Here is a 21,470-nt window from a genome sequence, read left to right on the forward strand (position 1 = left end):
GCTAAAGTTGGGCCTGGGAAGAGGAAATCCATAAGTTGTGCCATTTTAGGAGCAAGTTGGGCAGGAGCCCTGGAAGATAGGAGGCAAAGATTGTGTCAAGATGATACCGTGGTAGATTCCTTGAAAATGGCAGTTAAAACTCAGAGAGCAGTTAGAAGAGACCAAACAGCTCTTAGAGCAGGAGAGAAACCAGAATGCTTTGTTAAAAGAAACATTATGAGAAGAATTGCGGAAAGCAAGTGAGTCGTTTTGGAAGGTAGAGTTGAAGTTAACAGAGAAAGGGATTAGACAAATATATCCCCAGGGGGATTTACAGAGAGCAAAAGACACAGCAGAAAACGCACCTCACATGTATCCTCTTGTTAAGACTGAGTATTTATATGAGACAGACAATGACACTTGTCCCCAGATTGTTACTAAGCAACTGAGTTAGCAAAATTAAGGAAGGATTTTGCAAGGACTCCAAAGGAATCCAAAACAGAATATGTTTGGAAAGTGTCCTTGTCAGGAGGAGATGGGATTTGTTGTCAGAGAAGGAAGCAGAAGGATACTGGGGTCCAGGTGTGTTTTTAACTACTGGCAACCATCGGGCCCCATGGTCATTAACACAGAGGGCAGACTATTGGCTGGGGGACTGAACCCTTTGGAGAGGGGAGACCCCCTAGCCATAACCGGTATGATGGATCAGCTGGTAGAAAGTGTACAAGAGGCAGCTTGCCTGCAGATGATGTATGACAGAAGGCTGGAGTGCCACCAGGGCTCTCCCATGATGATGCCTGTGGACCCAGAAGGATGACTCCTCTAATCTGAGGATTAATCTAATCCTGATTCTTTAAAACCCATTGGGATCCAGCTCCAGGGGAAGATACAAAATACCCCCATATCAGACAGAGTTAGGTGGGGGGAAGTTGCCCAAGAGCTAATTAACTTTGGGAGAAAACGTGGTCTCGTTGGTGGATCCTGGCAAAGACTGAAACGAGAGCTGTACAAACTGCGGGAAAAGCTGAGGGATGCCTCGCACAGGCTCCAAGAAGTCAGAATTCGAAATGGGTCCAATTTACTGATCCTGGCAGAGGGAGGCCCCTAAGCCGACTGGTGGCAGCTGGGGCTCCAGGGAGGTATTCTCTAGGATCTAATGGATGGGCTCCTGGCCTAGAAATTGGAGAAAGTTGTACAGACTTGGTCAGGGCATAAAGTCCGTTTTGAGCCAACCCCTCGTGCCCCACCATCAATAGGCATGGGGGAAAAAGCTGATGAGGTAAAAAGGGCAAAGGGAAACTAGATCCTCCGTCCCCCGAAGGTGGGAAGGGAACGGAGGGTGGATGTTTATTAGGCAACTCACCTTAAATTTGAGAGGAGATTTAATGATTACAGTGGCTGTAGGAACACGGAGAAAAACCCAGTAACCTTTTTAACTGACACGGGAGCACAAATCACTGCACTGATGCATAGTGAGGTGGAGCAATGTGGAATTTTGACTTTGTATAAAAACCTGATTGTCTTAAATGCTTTAGGGAAAACTCTGTCAGTACCTATGGCCTTGGTAACATTATGGTTGCCTGGGGAGGCAGAACCAGTTAGCACCAAGGTTGCAATAGGCCCTTTTCTGACAAATCTTTTGGTCATAGATATATTGAGGGGCAGACAGTGGTATGAGCCAGGGGAATTCATGGTCCTTTGGCATTTCTCAGATCAGAGAATTAGCTGAAACGTCCTGGGCAGAAGTGCGCCTGCTGCAAGCAGCACCTACCCTCCCCGCTTCCAGGATGACTAATGTGAAAGCCTGTCCCTTGCCATTAGGGGCCCAGGAGGGGATAGCTCCTGTGATCGAGGATCTTAAACAGCAGGGCATTTTAACACTCACCCTCTCCCCATACAATTCCCCAGTGTGGCCAGTTCGTAAATCAAAGGGGAAGAGGAGACTGACTGTAGATTATCCTTGACTTAATGCAGACACTGGTCCCTTGACAGCAGCAGTGCCTAATGGAGCTGAGCTCACCTCACTCATTCAGGAGCAGGCTCATGCGGTGATGGCCACAGCTGATGTGAAAGAGATGTTTGTCATGGGTCCCCTGCAAGAGGAGGACCGTGATCGTTTTGCTTTCACATGGGAGGGACAGCAGTATACCTTTACTCGCCTCCCTCAGGGATATAAACATTTTCCCACCTTAGCACATCATGCTTTGGCATAAGAATGAGCCCAAACTCTTCCAGAACTGGGAGTTAGAGTTATCAATACATCGATGATGTTTTCATAGGAGGGGATGAAATTATTCCAGAACAGGTGACACAAGGAAAGATTATACGGCACTTAGAGTCTCTGGGACTCCAGGTACCAGGGGAAAAGATACAAATTGCTGCAAATGAAGTGAATTTTTTAGGGATACAGTGGAGAGGAGGTTCAGCCTGTATTCCTCAGGACACCCTCTCAACACTAGAGCAGGTAAAAGTTCCAGAAAATAAAAAGGAGCTGCAGCATGCCTTAGGCTTATTGGTCTTTTGGAGAAACCACATCCCAGACTTTGCAATAGTTGCACGGCCCTTATATGACCTGCTGCGAAAAGGAGCAGCTTGGGAATGGGCTCCAGCCCACAATGAAGCGTTACAGCTTTTGGTGTTGGAAGCAAACACCCACCAGGCTTTGGGTCCTATTCACCCCACTGACCCTGTCCAGACTGAGTGGGGGTTTGCACACTCAGGATTGTCCATTCATTTCTGGCAAAAGGGACCAGAAGGTTCTCCCGCCCGATCGAATTTTACTCCAGGAGCTTTAAGGATGCTGAGAAACGAGACTCTAATTGGGAAAAAGGATTGTTTGTAGTGAGTGTTGCTTTCAGAGAAGCGGAGCGAACCATACGCCAACAGCCTCTAATTTTAAGGGGACTTTTAAAGGTAATTAAAGCTATGTTAGCAGGAACTCCCCCCCTAACGGGGTGGGCCAAAGAGATACTGTCAGAAAATGTCATGCTAAGATTGAACGTATTTGTAGTGTCCTAACTGTCACTGAAGGCACCCCTAGACAGGTAAAGATCTGTGAGGAAGTAACAAATCCTCTGGAGGGGATACCCCTCCCCCTCCCGTATTAAAAGTCACTCCTGCTGTTTCAGAGGAGTTGCCTCTGTTAAGAGAGGAGATACCGAGCTGTAGCTATTAATGTAGATGCTAACAGAGAAATCATTACCAAAGGTGAAGGCAGTGCCCAAGTGGGAGAGTTAGTGGCAGTGTGGAGTGTGTTTAATAGCGAGGAAGGGGCTAAGGCTCCGGTGCACATTTACACTGACTCGTTTGCAGCATTCAAAGGATGAACGGGATGGCTTCCTTTCTGGGAACAGAATAACTGGGAAGTAAACCGAGTGCCAGTGTGGCAAAAGGAGAAGTGGCAAAAAAACTTAGATCTTGCCAAACATGGGGACTTTGTGGTAGCATGGGTACCGTCTCTGTGGGAAAGAGGAACTCTGGCAGGTGAATGGAATAACAGGGCAGATGAGCTGGCCAGAATTGCCCCTTTGCAGCAGGAAAATCAAACCGGGGAAAACTGGGACAGACTTTTGGAATGGCTGCAAGTTAAGCGTGCTCACTGAGGGTCTACTGATTTATACAAAGAGGCACACGCCAGAGGTTGGCCTGTCACTTGGGAATCTTGAAAAACCTCTATTTCAGCTTGTGAACAATGCAGACTTGGACTAGAGCCACAAGCCATGGAAGATTCCCCCTTCATTTGAGAGACAAAAAGTGTCTCTGGGAAACTTGGCAGATAGATTATACGGGACCTTTCCAAAGGTCACAAGGGAAGCAGTACGTATTAGTAGGTGTGGAAGTGATTCCTGGCCTAGTTCAAAGTGTTTCCACGAGCGACTGGGGAAAATACAGTGCCAGCCCTGAAAATTTGGTTTAGTTTCCTCCTCAAACCTGATTCCATTCAGTCGGACAATGGCAGTCATTTTACTGCTGCCAAAGCCGGAGTGGGGGAGGGAAGAGGGAATCAAGTGGGGATTCCACACCCCATATTATCCCCAAGCTAACAGGACAGTAGAACGAACTCATGGACTCTTAAATCGATTTCTGAAACCTCACAAGCCACGTTGGGTGGAACGCCTTTGGGATGCAGTTACCCCAGTTAATGATCGCTGGGGAATAAATGGATGTCCCCGACTGAATGCCTTTTCTCCTAAACCCCCGACTTTGACCCCAAAGTCTCAGACTCTCAGTACTCCCGGAGAACAATTTTTTCTCCTGGACAGCCTGTGTTGGTAGAAATGACAGCCATTGGAGCTGTTCCTCTCGTGCTCACTGGACCTCTTAATAAAGATGCTTGGAAAGCCAAAGATGCTCATGGAAAAGAATATAACATCAACACCAGGTGGATTACTCCATCCTTCTGCTTCCGGTTCCTTTGAACAAACCGAGTCTGATTTTCTTTTCTTTTCCGGGTGAGGACTCTGGAGCCTACCTGAGAAAAAAAACCACCCATATGAAGCTGCCGAATGCCTGCGTGGCTTCATCAGTATTTGCCTTGTTAATATTTTTAGGATGTTTGGCATACCATTGCAGATATTGTTTTGGTCGACCATTGTCGCCATGTTTAATAGCCAAGGAAAGTCCTGTGCCCCCCTCACTCTCAGAGCGTGGCAAAATGAATGTATAGCTTTAGGCCAGCAGGTGGCTGATGTCTTTGATCTGACTAATTGTTGGATATGTGGGAGTCCTTTAGGATTTAAAGATTGGCCATGGACATCAAAACCACTATCCCCAAAATGGCCCGTGAGTAACTGGAGTGACATAACCATCGGTAATAACTCATTCTACTGAAATGAAGAGCTAAATGCGGCAAATGAAGAGACGGGACGCAGCTTGATGCAAGCAAGTTGTCCGTTTATTAGTGATTTTCTTACACATATACACGTTTCTACCTTCTACATATTACACACTGATTGGTTAAATCTTAAGCGTAAAAAACACTGATTGGTTGATATTTAAGGCACACCGTTAAAACAATAGGAACTTATTGGTTTACCTTGACCTAGCAACAATTTCTATTCCAAAATTAGGGGGCTTCTTTCTACGCGGCTTTCTTGATTAACAAAGTTACATATCGGCGCTATGCGTTCCCTTACCTGGCTACTTGTTTCTCTGTCCGTCTGGTTGCCTCCTCAACTGTAACGGCGCAGGGGTCTGCAGTTAGCTTGTTCCTTTGCTCCCAGGGCTAGTGCCCTACAAGTTCTAACAAGTCTCTGTTCATCAGGCTATCAGTACTTGGACTCTTGTCCTTGAGGCATTGTCCTACAGCTTGGTAATGTCCCCAACGCACAGTTTGCTATCCCAGCACTCCGATAGTCAGAGGTGTCACCGAGCCGAAGCAGCCACGGAGCCTTCAGGCTGAGCGTGGTCAGTTGTGGGCAGAAGGGGGTCTGCTGGCTCTGCGACAGGGATCCCATGTGGAGCAACCTGCGGTGATGCAGTTGGAGGCAGACTGAAAAAACACTATGTCTGCGTGGCTGGGTTTGGACAAAATGGACTTTCTTGTTTATACAAATTTTTTATATATCTTAGATAGTACATATGTCAGTCCCTGATAGGTTTTTGTGTTCGTCTTCTTGCTTGCTATTTGCTGTTGCTGTAGGTGCCCGTAGGCTGTGGTTCTAAATTCCAGTTCTTCACATCCTGTTGACATACCTGACAATTTGTGGCTGTCTTAGAGGTACAGGACTAAGTATTTGAAGTCAACTAACTTGTCTGCAGGTCCTCTGCATTCCCCAACATTTCCCCCTTTTTGTTTCTGAACAGCTAGTACCATTGTTGCCGTGTGCTGCAGGGCCCTTGCAAAGACGACGGCAACCAAGGCATTATCAAACAAAGAATACTGCCAATTGAGTGAATTGATGCCCCAAAGGATGACAATTTCTCAGATTTTGATAACGTGTTGCTGCAATGGGGTGCCTAAAATCCATGCAGCTCATACCATCACAATCCTCTCAGCCGTGTCCTTGAGCCAACATCAAAAGGGCAATAGTTGCTCTGTTTTGTATGTCATAGTGGCAAATTTGACTCACGTTCTTAACTGTAGAGGGATGTTTAAAGGACCGAGGACATATGTTACCATTGTCTGGGTTGGAGAACCCAGGCCTGTTAGTTGAAGCTGCAGAGCAGCTTTAACTTGTCCTGGGAACAAGCAGTGGGAGAAGGAAAACAAGCTATGCACAAACAAGAAGCCAGGTGCAGAGCAAGTCCTGGGAACCGCGAAATCAGAACACTCTGATCAGGCGCCTGCAGCATGCTCACCAATCAGGGACACGGACACCTACATGGCCCAGAGACTTTTATCCAATCAGCTGTGTGTAAAGTCGGGTGAGCGGTCGATTTAAGTTATAAAAATGACCTGTTTGTTTAATAAAGGGAGCACGGCATGTAGCCATATTGGTGTGATTGTCATGACTTGGCCAACATTCCACGAGGGACCCTCTTTGCCTAACAAACAAGGTGATTTAACTCTTGAATGCTTTCCCTGCTGTTGCTCCGGATAAGAGAAGAACCACCCCTAAACAGGTAAAGATCCGTGAGGAAGAAAAAAAATCCTCTGGAGGGGGATACCCCTCCCCCTTCCGTATTAAAAGTCATTCAGCATCTGTCAGCAGGTGGTGAGCAGTTGTACTGTGCATCACTTGGGGTTTTTTTCCCCTTTTCCCTTTTCCTTTGGATTTTACCCCTTTCCTCCACCTTTCCATCCTAATTGTTACTATTATCATTGTTATTACTGATGTTCTTACCTCTTTATTCTGTTTAAATTATGAAATTGCTCTTATCTCAACCCTCAAGTTTTACATTCCTTTCTGATTCTCCTCCCCAGCCCTCCGGATGAGGGGGAGTGAGCAAGCCGCTGCGTGGTGCTTGGTTGCCGGCCGGCATTAAACCATGAGACCAGAGGATGAGGCTACTGAAACAGAAACACAGCCTCACTCCCTGGATTCATAAGCACAGCGTGTTCGTAGATGCCTCAGATAGTCTAGTAATTAAGTCCATGTCATATGTGGGGCTCAAAGCCAAGGCTCCCTCACCAGTGCCTGGTGCAAGCCTTGGGTCTTTCTAGATCTGTGTTTCCTGGGCCCTGAGAGTCCACGTTCAAGTTCGCTTGCGCCTCATACAGACACACACAGGGATCCCACCAGGAGCGGGCCTAAGGCAGTCTGTGCTTCCAGCTGCCATCCCCAAGGCCCTGAGCCCCGCAATGACCTGCCTTCCCTTGTTCCACTGCACCCTCATCCTTCTTGCTGAGCAGGCAGAGCTTCAGCCCTTTGCTGTGACCCTTTGTGCCCGACTTGTCTGCCTGCAGCCTGCTTCCTCCGGCAGGTGCCGGGCGTGGAAGTCCTGGCCTTGCACACGAGACTGAAGAGGACTGGCGCCTGGTTAGCCACAGAACTGAAACACTTTATTGCAGGGACTCAGCCAGCTGAGCTCTTCCGTTGAGAGGAGCGCGGGCAGGACAGAGCAGGCCTTTGACACTGAGGCTGCCTTTGCATCAGCAGGCATTGCCCCAGCGGGAAATGGTGGTGGTGGTGCGCTGCAGCCAGCCCTGGATCTTCTTGTCCTGCTAATCAAACCTTTTCTCCTATTAGGAACTGCACCAGCTTCTGCAGCCAAGAAAGGAAATCCCACAGCTTCTGCACTGGAAGTGGGCAGGGTGTAAACCTTCCTGCTTCTGTTGGTGTTGGCCTGTGAACGGGGGTGGAGGTGAAGGCTGGCTGCGGCCTTGCAGTAGTCGCTACTGCTGTGTGCAGGCCCATCTGTTCCAGGATCCAGTTGTAGAAGTGCTGGGTGGAGGTGTAGACTCCGGGCTTCTTTGCTCTCGCACAGCCCATCCCCCAGCTGGTCAGGCCAACAAGCCAGAAGTAGTCAGCGCTCTTGTCTTGGCACACAAGAGGCCCACCGCTGTCCCCCTGCAGCAGAGGAGAGAGGATGAAGGGGTTGTTGGGTGGCCACCGTCAGCCCAGTGGCTGGCTCCTTCCCTCTCATGGCACTTCCAGAGCTGTATTTAGTGGCCAGCCAAGCTCTGGAGAAGCTTTCCTGGGAGGGGGTGGTGGGCCTGTAAGGCAGGGCTCGCTCTCTCTGCGGCAGGTTGGTGCTGCAGGTGTGTCAGGAGGCTGTGTCTGGCTTGGGATGGTGAAGCTCTGGGCTGCCAAGGGCACTGGGTAGGCATTGTGAACAAAGTGCCAGGCCTCTGGGACAAGGCAGGCAGGCCCTGGACAAAGGCCCTACCCATGGGGAAATGGGTTTAGGCCCTCAGCGGTGGGGACACAGCAATGGGAGTGTGAGTGGCCAGGAAAAGCCCGTGACGGTGCAGGTTTGGGCGGTTGTGGCGGGGCTGCCCGTGCTGCCGGGGCTTGGCTTGTAGCACGCTCCTACCTGGCAGGTGTCGATGCCACCCTGCGGATAGCCAGCACAGATGTTGTGGGTGTGGATGGCCCCTCTGTACCAGCCGCTGCTGTTACAGACCCCGGCATCAATGAGGTGGACCTGGGCCTCCTGCAGCACATACGCCGATCCTCCAGCTGTGAAGAGCACAGAAAGGAATGAACACCCAGCAGCTCATTGCCAGTTCTCCTTCCCTGCGTGACTGAAGCCCTATCCCGGGGCTTGGCTTTGCATGTGGGGAGGCGCTGGACCGCTCCTTCCTTTCTGCCTTGCTCTGGGTCAGTGGCTCACGCCCCCCTCTCTAAGAGGCATACGTCCCCACAGCCTGATTCTGGCTTTCTCCTCTGCCGTCAGGAAGAGCAACCTGCCTCCCCAAGCTGGCCAAGCTTGCGCTCGCAACGTGACTACATTTTGGGAGCTCACCTCTTGCAGTCCTGGCACCCCAGCCACTGACGTAGCACTCTGTCAGCTCCGAGACTCTCAGCGAGGCATCGGGCACGCAGGCAAGCTGTACGTAGCTGTTGCACTGGACAGGCTGCTCCAGTTCCAGCAAGGCAATGTCGTTTCTCCACGTGATATTATTGAAGTGCTGGTGAACCAGCAGCTGCTTGATGTTGCGCACCTGGGCCTCAGGTCCCAGCTGGGTCAGCTGGGTGGCACCTACCACCACCTGCCACATGGTGATGTTCCTGGAAGGCAGATGGAGAGAGGGCTCAGAGGGAGCAGAGCCACATGCTGCAGCAGCACAGCAGTCGCCCTGCCTTCTGCTTGGCAAGGCAGAGAGGAAAGCAGTGCTTGGGAGGGTGCGACAGACCACGTGCTCCTTGGGCTCAAGCAGTGTCGAGCTGGAGGCTGCTGGGAAGCAGTGGCATGAGCCCAGCCTTCTCCTGAGCAGCCTCTCAGGTGGCTGCGGAGTGCCCAGGCACTGGGCGTACTGCAGGGCAACGGGACGGGAGCAGCACGTGCTTTTGCACTCAGGGCACCTGCTAGAGTGTGGGGCTAACCCTGAACCCTGGTCCTCCTTACCTGTCCTCGAAGAAGCAGTGGGCTGCTGTGAGGACCCACTGTGGGCTGATGAGGGAGCCCCCGCAGATGTGCGCCGTGCCTCCTTCCAAGAGAGCCTCGATGCTGACGATCCAGGGCCAGGCCCCTGGCTGGGCATCTGTGCCACCCACAACGCGCGACATGCCGTAGTGAAAAGCCACAGGCCGAAGGCCGCAGGTGCCTCTGTAACCAGAAACTCCATTCTGGTTAGCTCCATGGAAGCTTGCGCCATTCCGGCTAAAGGCCAGCTGTCTTCCCTCCCCTCAAGGCATGGCCAGAAGGGCCGAGGAAACCCGTGGGGCATGCGCCTGCTCCCCTTTCCCCGCTTTCTGCTTCAGCCCGTAGATGACCTGTGCCGGCAGCCTGGGTGATGGCAAGGAGCTGAGCCTCCCAGACGGCCTTCAAGAACCTCTGGGGAGGCCATGGGGGACAAGCAGGACCCCTCCAGAGAAGCTCACAAGGGTTGCCCAATGTCCCTCCCAGAGCCTCGGGCCACTTACCCACAGCTATCCCATGTGCCGTGCACAGGACAGCACATGGCCAGCAGGACAACGAGGAGGAGGAGAACATCCATCACTACCAGCAACATGTGGCAGCTGCAAGAACGAAGGCTTGTCGCCACCACTACGGCCACCGACAGCGTGCCCGCAGGATTCCTGTTGCCTGGGGTTCTCTTGGATGCGGGGCTGATGTCACAGAGTGCCTGGTTCCAGGTGCTGGGCGTGGTGGCGGTGGGGGAGGGATGGGGGGCAACAGGAGGGGTTCCAAGCAGGACTGGAGGCGGAAGCTGGGATCGCACACCCCTGACAGAGCCCCACGCAATGCCCTGCTTGCACGATCAGGGCGGGCAGGCCCCGTGGCAGGCAGCAGCGCCTGGCTCCCAGCTCTGCCTGCTAACAGCTCACAGGGCAACACCCAGCGTGGCCTCACAGCCTCTTTGGGGAGTTCCCTGCCGCCCTGCTCTCTGCAGCCCTGTGCCACCGGCTCCTTCCCAATAAACAGACACACAACAAAGAACACAATGACTACAGCAGCATGCGCGTGCTTGGGTGTTGAAGAGCCAATCTGTTGATGGCCGTGGCAGCCAAGCAGTGCTGGGCAAGCCAAATAAGCCAAGCACAGCCCAGCAACATCAACCTTCCTGCACAAAGCACAGTGAAATGCAGGTGCAGCACACTCCTCACTGGCCATGTCAGCCACAGCAACGCGCTCTGGCAGGTGTTGTGTCCTTGCTGTCTTTGAGTTTGATTGCTGTTCTGGGCACCCACTGACCATGGCACTTGTGGCAAGGGCAATCAACGTGAAGCTCTAGAGAGAGAGAAGGATGCTCCTGCTCTCAGCCCTATATGCCATTGTTCGCAGCTTTGCAAGAGCTTGCATCAGTCTCACCTCATCAGTCTGCCTTCTACTGCTGACTGGAGGAGCCTTGCTCACTCACCTGCTGGAGTGCAGGAGAGAAGCAGGAGCCAGGCACGTGCATTGCATTTGCACAGCAGGGCTAGGTCCCTGGAGGGTCGAGAGCCGTGGCTTGAAGGATGGCAGCCTCCAAGCTTGTGAAAGGTGCGGCAGCTCCCTGCTGCCATCCTGGCTTCTGTGGTGAGGCATAAGGCGCACAGCGGAGGGAGCAATCGGGTCCCGAGGAGGAGGACCACGCAGGCTCTGTCTGAAAGTGGAAGAGCTGCTCTCAAGGCCCTTGAGGTGCAGCAGGGCTTCCTAGGCCCCAGAACTGGCCTCCAAGCAAGCGGGCTCAAGGCTGCTTTGTGTTTTGAAAAGGGACCGGCAGCCGGTTCCCACGTGTCTGCTGAGAGCAGGCAGAAGGCAGCCTTGGAGAAGATAACTTGTCTGCTGGGGAAACCCTGCTCTTTCAGCATCAGATTTCGCAGGTGGCTAGCGGGGAATGCCGTCAGAGGTGGCCACACTTCACAGACGCTTGAAGGAAGAGATTGGGGTCATTTGGCGGAGAGGACTCTGGCAGGGACAGCAGTTCCCAGGCAAGCCCGTCAGTAATGGCACACAAGTCCAAGGTGACCTAGCTAACAACACCCAAAGACCACGTGTGTTGACAGATGGGGCAAACCTGGGAGCAAAGGGGGGAAAAAATAACTGGGGTTGGCCCCGTGTCTGGGAGGAGAGCAGGGCTGAGAGAGGCAGGACTCAGGGAAGATGAGGGGCACGTATAAGCACGGCAAATGGAGAGAAGGGGGGATCAAGGAGCCGGTCACACAGAAGCAAAGTGCTGGCTGCCTTGCTTGCCTGAGCCCTGCGCCTAATCACCACAGTACCCACTGGCTTCTTTTGGAGAGCCACCCCAAAGCCCTTCCTGTGTGGTCCCATTCTGCACCTGCCACACGGTGGGTCCCCAGGCCTGGCTGCTAGCAAAGGCCGACGGCAAGACAGGCCACAGGCAGCCAGCACTTGGAAAGCCCCAGTGTCTCGGGCCAGCTGCTGCTGGGAGCCCTGTGCGCGTGCACAGCTCACTAGTGAACCTGAAGCTGGACGAGGTGACAAGCAAGAGGGGAGAGAGAGCCTCTCAGGCATGTGGATGGCCTGCGGTGTCAGCCGACGTGCTTGCTCAGCCCCAGCATCCCCACCTTGCAAGAGGACCAGGCCTGCCAACCACTGGCCACCTCTCCACCTCCCAGAGGCAGGAAGGACTTGGAGGTGCTTGAGCATGCATGCCCTCAGCTGCTGCCCACCTAGGCATGCCCCCCCTGCGGGAGCTGCAGAAGGGCCTGCCTCTGAAGCTGCCAGGACCGTCCTCCTCTTGCTCTGTGCTTGGGCCCCGGCAAGCCATGGTGCTGCAGCTCCCAGCTCTGTTCCTACCCAGGACTGCAGGGCATGCCTCCAGCTGAACTGGGATCTCTGGAAACATGGGCATGCCCTTTGCTTCCTCTTGATCATGCAGTGAAAGGAGTTCTTATGGCTCTGCGGATGATGCTGGAGCATGCTCCCTCCCCAAGCAAGTCCGGCTTTCTGTCCAGAGGCCTCTGTACAGTAAATTGACATTTGCTTGCGTCAAGCTGCGTCCCGTCTCTTCATCGCAGCACAAGCACTTGCAAAGCTGCTAACAATGGCATGTAGGGCTGAGAGCAGGAGCATCCTTCTCTCTCTCTAGAGCTTAACATTGCTTGTCCTTCCCACAAGTGCCATGGTCAGTGTGTGCCCAGAACAGCAATCCAACTCATAGACAGCAAGGACACGATGCCTGCCAGAGCGCGTTGCTGTGGCTGACATGGCCAGTGAGGAGTGTGCTGCACCTGCATTTCACTGTGCTTTGTGCAGGAAGGTTGATGTTGCTGGGCTGTGCTTGGCTTATTTGGCTTGCCCAGCACTGCTTGGCTGCCACGGCCATCAACAGATTGGCTCTTCAACACCCAAGCACGCGCATGCTGCTGTAGTCATTGTGTTCTTTGTTGTGTGTCTGTTTGTTGGGAAGGAGCCGGTGGCACAGGGCTGCAGAGAGCAGGGCGGCAGGGAACTCCCCAAAGAGGCTGCGAGGCCACGCTGGGTGTTGCCCTGTGAGCTGTTAGCAGGCAGAGCTGGGAGCCAGGCGCTGCTGCCTGCCACGGGGCCTGCCCGCCCTGATCGTGCAAGCAGGGCATTGCGTGGGGCTCTGTCAGGGGTGTGCGATCCCAGCTTCCGCCTCCAGTCCTGCTTGGAACCCCTCCTGTTGCCCCCCATCCCTCCCCCACCGCCACCACGCCCAGCACCTGGAACCAGGCACTCTGTGACATCAGCCCCGTGTCCAAGGGAACCCCAGGCAACAGGAATCCTGCGGGCACTCTGTCGGTGGCCGTACTGGTGGCGACAAGCCTTCGTTCTTGCAGCTGCCACATGTTGCTGGTAGTGATGGATGTTCTCCTCCTCCTCGTTGTCCTGCTGGCCATGTGCTGTCCTGTGCACGGCACATGGGATAGCTGTGGGTAAGTGGCCCGAGGCTCTGGGAGGGACATTGGGCAACCCTTGTGAGCTTCTCTGGAGGGGTCCTGCTTGTCCCCCATGGCCACCCCAGTGGCTCTTGAAGGCAATCTGGGAGGCTCAGCTCCTTGCAATCACCCAGGCTGCCGGCACAGGTCATCTACGGGCTGAAGCAGAAAGCGGGGAAAGGGGAGCGGGCGCATGCCCCACGGGTTTCCTCGGCCCTTCTGGCCATGCCTTGAGGGGAGGGAAGACAGCTGGCCTTTAGCCGGAATGGCACAAGCTTCCATGGAGCTAACCAGAATGGAGTTTCTGGTTACAGAGGCACCTGCGGCCTTCGGCCTGCGGCTTTTCACTACGGCATGTCGCGCGTTGTGGGTGGCACAGATGCCCAGCCAGGGGCCTGGCCCTGGATCGTCAGCATCGAGGCTCTCTTGGAAGGAGGCACGGCGCACATCTGCGGGGGCTCCCTCATCAGCCCACAGTGGGTCCTCACATCAGCCCACTGCTTCTTCGAGGACAGGTAAGGAGGACCAGGGTTCAGGGTTAGCCCCACACTCTAGCAGGTGCCCTGAGTGCAAAAGCACGTGCTGCTCCCGTCCCGTTGCCCTGCAGTACGCCCAGTGCCTGGGCACTCCGCAGCCACCTGAGAGGCTGCTCAGGAGAAGGCTGGGCTCATGCCACTGCTTCCCAGCAGCCTCCAGCTCGACACTGCTTGAGCCCAAGGAGCACGTGGCCTGTCGCACCCTCCCAAGCACTGCTTTCCTCTCTGCCTTGCCAAGCAGAAGGCAGGGCGACTGCTGTGCTGCTGCAGCATGTGGCTCTGCTCCCTCTGAGCCCTCTCTCCATCTGCCTTCCAGGAACATCACCATGTGGCAGGTGGTGGTAGGTGCCACCCAGCTGACCCAGCTGGGACCTGAGGCCCAGGTGCGCAACATCAAGCAGCTGCTGGTTCACCAGCACTTCAATAATATCACGTGGAGAAACGACATTGCCTTGCTGGAACTGGAGCAGCCTGTCCAGTGCAACAGCTACGTACAGCTTGCCTGCGTGCCCGATGCCTCGCTGAGAGTCTCGGAGCTGACAGAGTGCTACGTCAGTGGCTGGGGTGCCAGGACTGCAAGAGGTGAGCTCCCAAAATGTAGTCACGTTGCGAGCGCAAGCTTGGCCAGCTTGGGGAGGCAGGTTGCTCTTCCTGACAGCAGGGGCGAAAGCCAGAATCAGGCTGTGGGGACGTATGCCTCTTAGAGAGGGGGGCGTGAGCCACTGACCCAGAGCAAGGCAGAAAGGAAGGAGCGGTCCAGCGCCTCCCCACATGCAAAGCCAAGCCCCGGGATAGGGCTTCAGTCACGCAGGGAAGGAGAACTGGCAATGAGCTGCTGGGTGTTCATTCCTTTCTGTGCTCTTCACAGCTGGAGGATCGGCGTATGTGCTGCAGGAGGCCCAGGTCCACCTCATTGATGCCGGGGTCTGTAACAGCAGCGGCTGGTACAGAGGGGCCATCCACACCCACAACATCTGTGCTGGCTATCCGCAGGGTGGCATCGACACCTGCCAGGTAGGAGCGTGCTACAAGCCAAGCCCCGGCAGCACGGGCAGCCCCGCCACAACCGCCCAAACCTGCACCGTCACGGGCTTTTCCTGGCCACTCACACTCCCATTGCTGTGTCCCCACCGCTGAGGGCCTAAACCCATTTCCCCATGGGTAGGGCCTTTGTCCAGGGCCTGCCTGCCTTGTCCCAGAGGCCTGGCACTTTGTTCACAATGCCTACCCAGTGCCCTTGGCAGCCCAGAGCTTCACCATCCCAAGCCAGACACAGCCTCCTGACACACCTGCAGCACCAACCTGCCGCAGAGAGAGCGAGCCCTGCCTTACAGGCCCACCACCCCCTCCCAGGAAAGCTTCTCCAGAGCTTGGCTGGCCACTAAATACAGCTCTGGAAGTGCCATGAGAGGGAAGGAGCCAGCCACTGGGCTGACGGTGGCCACCCAACAACCCCTTCATCCTCTCTCCTCTGCTGCAGGGGGACAGCGGTGGGCCTCTTGTGTGCCAAGACAAGAGCGCTGACTACTTCTGGCTTGTTGGCCTGACCAGCTGGGGGATGGGCTGTGCGAGAGCAAAGAAGCCCGGAGTCTACACCTCCACCCAGCACTTCTACAACTGGATCCTGGAACAGATGGGCCTGCACACAGCAGTAGCGACTACTGCAAGGCCGCAGCCAGCCTTCACCTCCACCCCCGTTCACAGGCCAACACCAACAGAAGCAGGAAGGTTTACACCCTGCCCACTTCCAGTGCAGAAGCTGTGGGATTTCCTTTCTTGGCTGCAGAAGCTGGTGCAGTTCCTAATAGGAGAAAAGGTTTGATTAGCAGGACAAGAAGATCCAGGGCTGGCTGCAGCGCACCACCACCACCATTTCCCGCTGGGGCAATGCCTGCTGATGCAAAGGCAGCCTCAGTGTCAAAGGCCTGCTCTGTCCTGCCCGCGCTCCTCTCAACGGAAGAGCTCAGCTGGCTGAGTCCCTGCAATAAAGTGTTTCAGTTCTGTGGCTAACCAGGCGCCAGTCCTCTTCAGTCTCGTGTGCAAGGCCAGGACTTCCACGCCCGGCACCTGCCGGAGGAAGCAGGCTGCAGGCAGACAAGTCGGGCACAAAGGGTCACAGCAAAGGGCTGAAGCTCTGCCTGCTCAGCAAGAAGGATGAGGGTGCAGTGGAACAAGGGAAGGCAGGTCATTGCGGGGCTCAGGGCCTTGGGGATGGCAGCTGGAAGCACAGACTGCCTTAGGCCCGCTCCTGGTGGGATCCCTGTGTGTGTCTGTATGAGGCGCAAGCGAACTTGAACGTGGACTCTCAGGGCCCAGGAAACACAGATCTAGAAAGACCCAAGGCTTGCACCAGGCACTGGTGAGGGAGCCTTGGCTTTGAGCCCCACATATGACATGGACTTAATTACTAGACTATCTGAGGCATCTACGAACACGCTGTGCTTATGAATCCAGGGAGTGAGGCTGTGTTTCTGTTTCAGTAGCCTCATCCTCTGGTCTCATGGTTTAATGCCGGCCGGCAACCAAGCACCACGCAGCGGCTTGCTCACTCCCCCTCATCCGGAGGGCTGGGGAGGAGAATCAGAAAGGAATGTAAAACTTGAGGGTTGAGATAAGAGCAATTTCATAATTTAAACAGAATAAAGAGGTAAGAACATCAGTAATAACAATGATAATAGTAACAATTAGGATGGAAAGGTGGAGGAAAGGGGTAAAATCCAAAGGAAAAGGGAAAAGGGGAAAAAAACCCCAAGTGATGCACAGTACAACTGCTCACCACCTGCTGACAGATGCTGAATGACTTTTAATACGGAAGGGGGAGGGGTATCCCCCTCCAGAGGATTTTTTTTCTTCCTCACGGATCTTTACCTGTTTAGGGGTGGTTCTTCTCTTATCCGGAGCAACAGCAGGGAAAGCATTCAAGAGTTAAATCACCTTGTTTGTTAGGCAAAGAGGGTCCCTCGTGGAATGTTGGCCAAGTCATGACAATCACACCAATATGGCTACATGCCGTGCTCCCTTTATTAAACAAACAGGTCATTTTTATAACTTAAATCGACCGCTCACCCGACTTTACACACAGCTGATTGGATAAAAGTCTCTGGGCCATGTAGGTGTCCGTGTCCCTGATTGGTGAGCATGCTGCAGGCGCCTGATCAGAGTGTTCTGATTTCGCGGTTCCCAGGACTTGCTCTGCACCTGGCTTCTTGTTTGTGCATAGCTTGTTTTCCTTCTCCCACTGCTTGTTCCCAGGACAAGTTAAAGCTGCTCTGCAGCTTCAACTAACAGGCCTGGGTTCTCCAACCCAGACAATGGTAACATATGTCCTCGGTCCTTTAAACATCCCTCTACAGTTAAGAACGTGAGTCAAATTTGCCACTATGACATACAAAACAGAGCAACTATTGCCCTTTTGATGTTGGCTCAAGGACACGGCTGAGAGGATTGTGATGGTATGAGCTGCATGGATTTTAGGCACCCCATTGCAGCAACACGTTATCAAAATCTGAGAAATTGTCATCCTTTGGGGCATCAATTCACTCAATTGGCAGTATTCTTTGTTTGATAATGCCTTGGTTGCCGTCGTCTTTGCAAGGGCCCTGCAGCACACGGCAACAATGGTACTAGCTGTTCAGAAACAAAAAGGGGGAAATGTTGGGGAATGCAGAGGACCTGCAGACAAGTTAGTTGACTTCAAATACTTAGTCCTGTACCTCTAAGACAGCCACAAATTGTCAGGTATGTCAACAGGATGTGAAGAACTGGAATTTAGAACCACAGCCTACGGGCACCTACAGCAACAGCAAATAGCAAGCAAGAAGACGAACACAAAAACCTATCAGGGACTGACATATGTACTATCTAAGATATATAAAAAATTTGTATAAACAAGAAAGTCCATTTTGTCCAAACCCAGCCACGCAGACATAGTGTTTTTTCAGTCTGCCTCCAACTGCATCACCGCAGGTTGCTCCACATGGGATCCCTGTCGCAGAGCCAGCAGACCCCCTTCTGCCCACAACTGACCACGCTCAGCCTGAAGGCTCCGTGGCTGCTTCGGCTCGGTGACACCTCTGACTATCGGAGTGCTGGGATAGCAAACTGTGCGTTGGGGACATTACCAAGCTGTAGGACAATGCCTCAAGGACAAGAGTCCAAGTACTGATAGCCTGATGAACAGAGACTTGTTAGAACTTGTAGGGCACTAGCCCTGGGAGCAAAGGAACAAGCTAACTGCAGACCCCTGCGCCGTTACAGTTGAGGAGGCAACCAGACGGACAGAGAAACAAGTAGCCAGGTAAGGGAACGCATAGCGCCGATATGTAACTTTGTTAATCAAGAAAGCCGCGTAGAAAGAAGCCCCCTAATTTTGGAATAGAAATTGTTGCTATGTCAAGGTAAACCAATAAGTTCCTATTGTTTTAACGGTGTGCCTTAAATATCAACCAATCAGTGTTTTTTACGCTTAAGATTTAACCAATCAGTGTGTAATATGTAGAAGGTAGAAACGTGTATATGTGTAAGAAAATCACTAATAAACGGACAACTTGCTTGCATCAAGCTGCGTCCCGTCTCTTCATTTGCCGCATTTAGCTCTTCATTTCAGTAGAATGAGTTATTACCGATGGTTATGTCACTCCAGTTACTCACGGGCCATTTTGGGGATAGTGGTTTTGATGTCCATGGCCAATCTTTAAATCCTAAAGGACTCCCACATATCCAACAATTAGTCAGATCAAAGACATCAGCCACCTGCTGGCCTAAAGCTATACATTCATTTTGCCACGCTCTGAGAGTGAGGGGGGCACAGGACTTTCCTTGGCTATTAAACATGGCGACAATGGTCGACCAAAACAATATCTGCAATGGTATGCCAAACATCCTAAAAATATTAACAAGGCAAATACTGATGAAGCCACGCAGGCATTCGGCAGCTTCATATGGGTGGTTTTTTTTCTCAGGTAGGCTCCAGAGTCCTCACCCGGAAAAGAAAAGAAAATCAGACTCGGTTTGTTCAAAGGAACCGGAAGCAGAAGGATGGAGTAATCCACCTGGTGTTGATGTTATATTCTTTTCCATGAGCATCTTTGGCTTTCCAAGCATCTTTATTAAGAGGTCCAGTGAGCACGAGAGGAACAGCTCCAATGGCTGTCATTTCTACCAACACAGGCTGTCCAGGAGAAAAAAATTGTTCTCCGGGAGTACTGAGAGTCTGAGACTTTGGGGTCAAAGTCGGGGGTTTAGGAGAAAAGGCATTCAGTCGGGGACATCCATTTATTCCCCAGCGATCATTAACTGGGGTAACTGCATCCCAAAGGCGTTCCACCCAACGTGGCTTGTGAGGTTTCAGAAATCGATTTAAGAGTCCATGAGTTCGTTCTACTGTCCCGTTAGCTTGGGGATAATATGGGGTGTGGAATCCCCACTTGATTCCCTCTTCCCTCCCCCACTCCGGCTTTGGCAGCAGTAAAATGACTGCCATTGTCCGACTGAATGGAATCAGGTTTGAGGAGGAAACTAAACCAAATTTTCAGGGCTGGCACTGTATTTTCCCCAGTCGCTCGTGGAAACACTTTGAACTAGGCCAGGAATCACTTCCACACCTACTAATACGTACTGCTTCCCTTGTGACCTTTGGAAAGGTCCCGTATAATCTATCTGCCAAGTTTCCCAGAGACACTTTTTGTCTCTCAAATGAAGGGGGGAATCTTCCATGGCTTGTGGCTCTAGTCCAAGTCTGCATTGTTCACAAGCTGAAATAGAGGTTTTTCAAGATTCCCAAGTGACAGGCCAACCTCTGGCGTGTGCCTCTTTGTATAAATCAGTAGACCCTCAGTGAGCACGCTTAACTTGCAGCCATTCCAAAAGTCTGTCCCAGTTTTCCCCGGTTTGATTTTCCTGCTGCAAAGGGGCAATTCTGGCCAGCTCATCTGCCCTGTTATTCCATTCACCTGCCAGAGTTCCTCTTTCCCACAGAGACGGTACCCATGCTACCACAAAGTCCCCATGTTTGGCAAGATCTAAGTTTTTTTGCCACTTCTCCTTTTGCCACACTGGCACTCGGTTTACTTCCCAGTTATTCTGTTCCCAGAAAGGAAGCCATCCCGTTCATCCTTTGAATGCTGCAAACGAGTCAGTGTAAATGTGCACCGGAGCCTTAGCCCCTTCCTCGCTATTAAACACACTCCACACTGCCACTAACTCTCCCACTTGGGCACTGCCCTCACCTTTGGTAATGATTTCTCTGTTAGCATCTACATTAATAGCTACAGCTCGGTATCTCCTCTCTCAACAGAGGCAACTCCTCTGAAACAGCAGGAGTGACTTTTAATACGGGAGGGGGAGGGGTATCCCCTCCAGAGGATTTGTTACTTCCTCACAGATCTTTACCTGTCTAGGGGTGCCTTCAGTGACAGTTAGGACACTACAAATACGTTCAATCTTAGCATGACATTTTCTGACAGTATCTCTTTGGCCCACCCCGTTAGGGGGGGAGTTCCTGCTAACATAGCTTTAATTACCTTTAAAAGTCCCCTTAAAATTAGAGGCTGTTGGCGTATGGTTCGCTCCGCTTCTCTGAAAGCAACACTCACTACAAACAATCCTTTTTCCCAATTAGAGTCTCGTTTCTCAGCATCCTTAAAGCTCCTGGAGTAAAATTCGATCGGGCGGGAGAACCTTCTGGTCCCTTTTGCCAGAAATGAATGGACAATCCTGAGTGTGCAAACCCCCACTCAGTCTGGACAGGGTCAGTGGGGTGAATAGGACCCAAAGCCTGGTGGGTGTTTGCTTCCAACACCAAAAGCTGTAACGCTTCATTGTGGGCTGGAGCCCATTCCCAAGCTGCTCCTTTTCGCAGCAGGTCATATAAGGGCCGTGCAACTATTGCAAAGTCTGGGATGTGGTTTCTCCAAAAGACCAATAAGCCTAAGGCATGCTGCAGCTCCTTTTTATTTTCTGGAACTTTTACCTGCTCTAGTGTTGAGAGGGTGTCCTGAGGAATACAGGCTGAACCTCCTCTCCACTGTATCCCTAAAAAATTCACTTCATTTGCAGCAATTTGTATCTTTTCCCCTGGTACCTGGAGTCCCAGAGACTCTAAGTGCCGTATAATCTTTCCTTGTGTCACCTGTTCTGGAATAATTTCATCCCCTCCTATGAAAACATCATCGATGTATTGATAACTCTAACTCCCAGTTCTGGAAGAGTTTGGGCTCATTCTTATGCCAAAGCATGATGTGCTAAGGTGGGAAAATGTTTATATCCCTGAGGGAGGCGAGTAAAGGTATACTGCTGTCCCTCCCATGTGAAAGCAAAACGATCACGGTCCTCCTCTTGCAGGGGACCCATGACAAACATCTCTTTCACATCAGCTGTGGCCATCACCGCATGAGCCTGCTCCTGAATGAGTGAGGTGAGCTCAGCTCCATTAGGCACTGCTGCTGTCAAGGGACCAGTGTCTGCATTAAGTCAAGGATAATCTACAGTCAGTCTCCTCTTCCCCTTTGATTTACGAACTGGCCACACTGGGGAATTGTATGGGGAGAGGGTGAGTGTT

General features: G+C 52.5%; 2 protein-coding genes across 2 annotated transcripts; one reads left to right on the plus strand and one right to left on the minus strand.

The window, feature by feature from the left end:
- Window positions 1–7,589: 7,589 nt before the first annotated feature.
- LOC119145899 (acrosin-like) lies at window positions 7,590–10,312 on the minus strand. The gene is made up of 5 exons (XM_037382687.1): window positions 9,951–10,312; window positions 9,433–9,633; window positions 8,830–9,095; window positions 8,398–8,543; window positions 7,590–7,931 (listed from the first exon to the last, which is right to left on the minus strand). The coding sequence occupies exons 1-5, from the start codon at window positions 10,037–10,039 to the stop codon at window positions 7,590–7,592; spliced, it is 1,044 nt and encodes a 347-aa protein (XP_037238584.1). The 5' UTR covers window positions 10,040–10,312.
- Window positions 10,313–12,439: 2,127 nt separating this feature from the next.
- LOC119145900 (acrosin-like) lies at window positions 12,440–15,734 on the plus strand. The gene is made up of 5 exons (XM_037382688.1): window positions 12,440–13,373; window positions 13,691–13,891; window positions 14,229–14,494; window positions 14,781–14,926; window positions 15,393–15,734. Exons 1-5 carry the CDS (start codon window positions 13,285–13,287, stop codon window positions 15,732–15,734), a joined length of 1,044 nt encoding a protein of 347 aa, XP_037238585.1. The 5' UTR covers window positions 12,440–13,284.
- Window positions 15,735–21,470: the final 5,736 nt, after the last annotated feature.

Source organism: Falco rusticolus, chromosome 4, assembly GCF_015220075.1.
Source record: "Falco rusticolus isolate bFalRus1 chromosome 4, bFalRus1.pri, whole genome shotgun sequence".
Classification (NCBI taxonomy): domain Eukaryota; kingdom Metazoa; phylum Chordata; class Aves; order Falconiformes; family Falconidae; genus Falco; species Falco rusticolus.